General features: G+C 46.2%; 1 protein-coding gene across 1 annotated transcript; it reads right to left on the reverse strand.

Annotated features, from left to right (window-relative positions):
- Positions 1-350: 350 nt before the first annotated feature.
- LOC101776535 (BTB/POZ and MATH domain-containing protein 1) lies at positions 351-2,286 on the reverse strand. The gene is made up of 2 exons (XM_004974420.1): positions 2,230-2,286; positions 351-1,421 (listed from the first exon to the last, which is right to left on the reverse strand). Exons 1-2 carry the CDS (start codon positions 2,284-2,286, stop codon positions 351-353), a joined length of 1,128 nt encoding a protein of 375 aa, XP_004974477.1.
- Positions 2,287-6,069: the final 3,783 nt, after the last annotated feature.

Raw genomic sequence — 6,069 nt, forward strand, 5'->3', positions numbered from 1 at the left:
AACTTGAGTGAAATATTTGCAAATGACCAAACGACAAAATTAAAGGATAGTATACGGCATGTAAGGAGTGACATTCAGCACAAATAACCATCACTTGTCCCATCTAATTAAACCATAAGCCTGCTTCCACTTGCACGAAGATGTAAACCACACATCAGGCTGAAAAATATCACATGTGAAGGAAAAAACAAAATCAATAGTACACACAGATTCCTCAGTAAAAGTTACCACTACAAGGTCCAACCAACACCTAGCTAGCTATCTTGTTGCTAGAGATTATCTTGATTTTGCTAAAATCAACAAATGGAATTACTAAGCCATGATGAAACAATCTTTAAGACATTTGAGCATCAGTTCTTGCTGCTGCGATGGACACTCCACTCCCACACTTTGAATAAAAGAGCGGGGTACTCTCTCTTCAATTTGTTGTATCCTTCAGTTGCCACCACAGCTTCCATTTTTTCGGGTGGTTCCATAAACTCTAAGCAAGCATGAGTAAGCTGTTTGCAATGCTGCTGTTCAGCTAGAGCTAGTGTCATTGCCACATTTTCCACATCAAGATCCATCAACAGCATGCGCTCACAGATGATCTTAAGCCTCTCGATGGCGTAGCGGTCAGCTGCCTCTAGCAGATGGCACAACATTTCATGCCTGTTAGCTCTATCAGCACTATCCATGTTGGGCAACGATTCATTGTATATGTAGTGCAGCAAGGCCTTGAAAACTGCAGGGTCCATTTCACCAATTACTAAGGACTCCATCCTTGTGTCCCTCATGGACCCAAACAGCTGTGCCTTGAAGACTGGAGAACGGGCTGCAAGCACCAACCTATGGGCATGGAAAGACTTCCCTCCAACTTCAAAGGTAACATCAGCGCTTGCCATATCCTCCAGCAGCATTCCAAACTGTTGTGCCATTTCCGGTGGCGGTACCTCAATCTCGCACAATGATTTGGTCTTGGGAACACCAGGCAAAAGGATCACGGTCACCTGACACTGGATGATGATGCTATCATCACGGACATATCCTGAACTTTCCAATTCACTCAGCTTCATAAGATCACAGGCTGCCCAAACAATCTTCTTTGTTAGTCTCATAGGCTCCTTTGTGCAGGCAACAGCGTATGGAAGATTTGTGATCTGGTTGAAGAAGAAGAGGTCGACCATCACCCTTACCTCAGCTTTGCTGAGCAGCTCAAGGTCCACCTCAATGTAGTCATCATTGTCGAACTCATTACGGCTACGGACCCTTGGGTAGTACACCAGTCTCCAATCATACCCTCCAATGTTGAATGTTCCAGAGCTGATGGGGAAGTTGTAAATATTTTGGTTGTACCCAATGACTTTGAATTGATGTGTGCCGTAACCCTTCACTATACCACCGACACCGAATTCGTCTGCCCTGCCATTGTGGGATGTGACCTAATATGTGGTTGCCGCCTGCATCAATTTATCGTAAAAGTGCAACAGCATATTGTTAGCTGAAAATACAAAAAGGAAAAACCGAATTGTAGGACCAAGGAATTCTGATTTCAACTGCCGACCATACCGAATAACCGGCCAACATAATAACACCATATAACTTGAAACAGCCAAACAGGTACAAGCTATAGTCTAAAACAATATAATTAAACACACAACAGATACAAAATTAAGATACACTCACGTAGACACAACTTAGTAGTACACGGTATCAAACTCACTCTCTCACAAAGAAAAACTAAGGAACCTAACAAGGTAATAAAAAATAGGAAATGTTAAAAATGATTGGGAAAACAGTAGAATCACTTTCATCATTTTTTCAAATTTCTCCCAAAAATACGAAAACGGGATGTTCGTTTGCACCCATACCAATACATATACTTTTCTGCAAGGAATAATACATATACTCGACTAATGGCATGTGTATCCAAACAACGCAATATCCTATTTCCTATATATCAGAGAAAGTTTATCTGTCTCAAGCATGTCTAATTAATTTTTTAGCTTCTTACACCAGTAGAAAAACGGCTATTAGTCCTGGTTAGATAGACTCATATATCTCAAAAATTTAACGGGGACTAACCTTCCGAGACTAAAGGCCCTCCTATTCCTGGATCATTCACTCGGGACTAAAGATCTCCTTTAGTACCGGGACTAAAAGGGTTCAGAAAAATTAAAAAAAAGTAGGCTGCCCCAGTCCTGCCTGCTCACCCTGCCGCCCCTTGCAGCTCCGCCTCGAACAGCGTACCACCTCCTTGAGCTCCAACTCCACCACAGAGATAATGAAATCAAGAGAAACAAACATGCTCACCTCACAATGACCATCACACAAGTACGAACACACAACCAATCAATTTGCACAAGATCTTATTCACAACACATGAGTTCGATTTGATTCACAACAACCGGTGGATTCAACAGCAAAAATCACAAATGAATCATTCACAAACAAATAATCATTCACCGCTCACCGATCTCACCCACCCGCGGCTCGCCTGGCTGCTCCACGCCACGCCACGATGGCGGCCTCGCTGGGCTGCCTGTGCCGCGCCGGCCGCCGCGCCTCGCCGACCACCCGCGTCCGTGGGGCCACCGCGCCTCGCCGGCCACCTGCATCCGCGAGGCCGCCCGGGCTGCACCAGGGCGCGCGCGGTGGCGGCTCACCCACCCGCGCCGCACCTCGCTGGGCCGCGGCAGGGAGGGAGGGAGGGAGCAGAGGGAGGAGGAGGGAGAGGAGCAAATCAAGATAAGGATAAGGGAGAGAGATAGAGTCGGAGAAAATTAATGGCCGCCGATAGGTCCTTCTTGTCCCTGTTGGAGCCACTAACGGAGACTAATTCATTTAGTCCCGGTTGGTGGCTTCAACCGGGATTAAAAGTTCCACTTTTATCTCGATTGGAATCACCAACCGGGACTAAAAGGGCTTTAAGGGACTACAAAATTTAGACACGGGTCTAATGCCTCTTTAGTCCCGGGTCCGATTCGGTCCGAGATTTTTATCCAAGGATCGAAAGTCGTTTCTCTACCGGTGTGAACTTATACTATCTAGGAACAATCTAACAGCAAATGAAAATACTACGCCATCAGCAGATAGCTACAACCTGTGGAAAACATATATGAACAAATTAAAAGAGCATCTTATTTGTAAAGACCTGACGGCCGGATGATGAAATACTAACCAGTAGTTTCAAGTTTGCAACTAGAATTGAGATATATAGCATTTGCTATCTGATGATGAACTACTTATCAAAACATGTGTGTTTACTAAAGACGAAACTACTAACTATTTAATCTACCCAATTCGAAGTGGGAGATCAGCCCCATTCTTCAGATCTCAACAAATTCAAAAACACCTAGCTTCTTCCAGACAGCAGGGTACACCGCAGCTAGCAGAAATCCAAAGAATAAATACAATTTTTTTTCCCAAAAGCTAGCTCCACATGTGCATACAATCAAAAGTGCGCTGCTAAACAAACGAAACCTTAATCCATCTGTCTACGCTCGCAATGCAACAAAACAATATACATTTCTTCGCAGAAACCAGAAAGGATTCGTACCTACGGATTCTCAGCTCGGCCACAGTGCACTGCCGCCGTGTAGAGATCACCTTCACGGAGTTGCCGGCGGGCTCAAAATTCTGAAGGCTTGGTGAGATTACTGGGGGAACACACAGGAGCAAGAGTAGGGAAGAAGAGGAGCGGCGACTGAGTTTGGTGAGAGCTTTGCGATTTGAGTGGGAAGTGGCGTGAGGCCAGCTGGGGTGAACGCCTGTTTCTTTCTTCCTTTTTATTGGCAGTAGTAACTGCACATCATTTATACCAGATACGCCAAAATCCAAAAACAAAAACAATAGCGAATTTGTATTTGCATACCCCTCGGATCACAAGAAAAAGTGATTGAAGTTTTCTGTGATGCGAGCAGCCAATTATTTCAAATTTTGATGCACTAAGTTTTCACATTTAACTAAATTATCTGGATATGCTACCCGACCCGACCCATGTATCTAGATATACTAGCCAGTATTTGTATCATATATCTGATTTATAGTATTCATAACCATAAGTGTCGGGTTGACAAACTAGGAAGAATACACAAGACACACTTTCATCTTTAGGGGATGTGTGTGGGTATTGGAGGGAGGGGGTTGCTAATCCACAGGTAGCACACATGCATCAGTAGGCCAACTTGTGTATGGTCCTACAATCACTACCGGACACAGGTTTTATGCCGAGTGCCAGGGGCACTCGGCGAAATCCAAAATACTCTCGGCAACAAATTCGCCGAGTGTTACACTCGGCATCTGGCACTCGGTAAAATTTGAGTCGGCAAAGTAGCATTCGCCGAGTGTTTTCAGTCGGGCACTCGGCAAAGCTTTCGCCGAGTGCCTAGAAAACACTCGGCAAACCATTTTTCCGAAAAAATAAAAAAAGGCACGTCGACACCGTCGGCCGCACCACCAACACATCGCCACCATCCACGCGCCGCCGCCACCACCACCACAGCCGGCCACCATCCACGCCCGCCGCCACCATCCACACCGCCGCCGCCGCTGCCACCACCACAGCCGGCCACCACCACAGCCCGCCGACCACCACGAGCTGCCTCCTACCGGCCACCACCACCACCACATCTCCACGTCGCCTCTCCCGGGGGCCCCGACGCGAGTCCCCGCCGGATCCGGGGCCTCCGACGTGAGTCCCCACCGGATCCGGGGAGGAGGGACGGAGTCCCCGCCGGATCCGGTCGGATCTGGGGAGAGGGGCGGGGCGGCGGTCGGAGACACCGCCGGAGAGAGGGGTCGGCCGCACGAGGGAGGGAGGAGGGGGAGGGGTGCTGGTAGGAGAGGGAGAGGGAGGGAGGAAGGGAAGGGGCGGCGGCGGCGGCTAGCCGGCGGCGGGGAGAGGGAGGTGGGGGGCCGGTGTTGCGCGGAGGAAGAGGAGGGGGGCGTCGGGCGGTGTTGCACGGAGGAAGTTAAGGAGTCGAGCGGGTGGGTGCTGGGTAGGGGGCCGGGGAAGAGATATATTTTTGACATTTGCCGAGTGTCCCAATCTGGACACTCGGCAAAGATTTTTTTTTTCAAAAAATTTTTTTTTTGCCGAGTGTCAAAAGTAAAACACTCGGCAAAGAGGTTTTTGCTGAGTGTTTTATTTTTGACACTCGGCAAAGCCCCTCTTTGCCGAGTGTTTTTTCTTTGCCGAATGTTTTTAGCTTAGCACTCGGCAAAGAGCTTGTTTACCTGAGTGTTCGAAAAAAACACTCGGCAAAGAAAAAACACTCGGCAAATTTACGGTTTCCCGTAGTGAATCGCCTCACTTTTCATTTTCCTTAGCTCGAAACTTTTTTCATATTTTCTCATTAGAAATTATTTTTAAACAAAATTTACAATTTTTTCATCCATGGCCAATTGCTGATGTAAGCTAGGCACCCCTAGAAATTTATTTCCAGGACCAGACACCTTAAGTCAGACAACCTTGGAAATGCAATTTTAAGATTTATCGGACAACCTTCTTCTCTACTCAGCTGATTATGTAGCCTCATTTGTGGAGCCCGGTCTGGGAAATGTATTTTGATCGGTCCGAAAAATGATTTCTCATGTAGTAGGTGTTAAAACTACGTAATACCCCAGCCCAATATCCTCTAGCAGTCATAGTACAAATTAGCTAATAGTGTATGCATGCTTGCCTAAATGAACGGTCAATACTTTTCTTTCAAATTATTATATGAAGTTCTCATCGGATGTGTCTATAACCCCCTATTTGTCATTGGAAATAGTTTGCAATCCAAAATTTGCCATCGGTGTTTCTTTGACATGTAGGGCCTACCTTAGTCACCGATAAGTTACAATGGCAAAATTTGGATTTAATACGTTTCCAATGGCATGAGGGGAATTTATACTACTAAGTTTCCTTTTTAACATATGCTTTTAAAGGCTCGTGACCGAAAAGATGCGTTGATTACTGCTTATTTAATCTCTGCAAGAACTTCACGCCATTAACAATAATCGTGACACCAAGCACATAACTATGGGTAGACACAAACTAGGAAGAATATTCAAGACACACTTTCATCTTCAACGAATGTGTGTGGG

The sequence above is a fragment of the Setaria italica genome, chromosome VI (assembly GCF_000263155.2).
Source record: "Setaria italica strain Yugu1 chromosome VI, Setaria_italica_v2.0, whole genome shotgun sequence".
NCBI classification, from domain to species: domain Eukaryota; kingdom Viridiplantae; phylum Streptophyta; class Magnoliopsida; order Poales; family Poaceae; genus Setaria; species Setaria italica.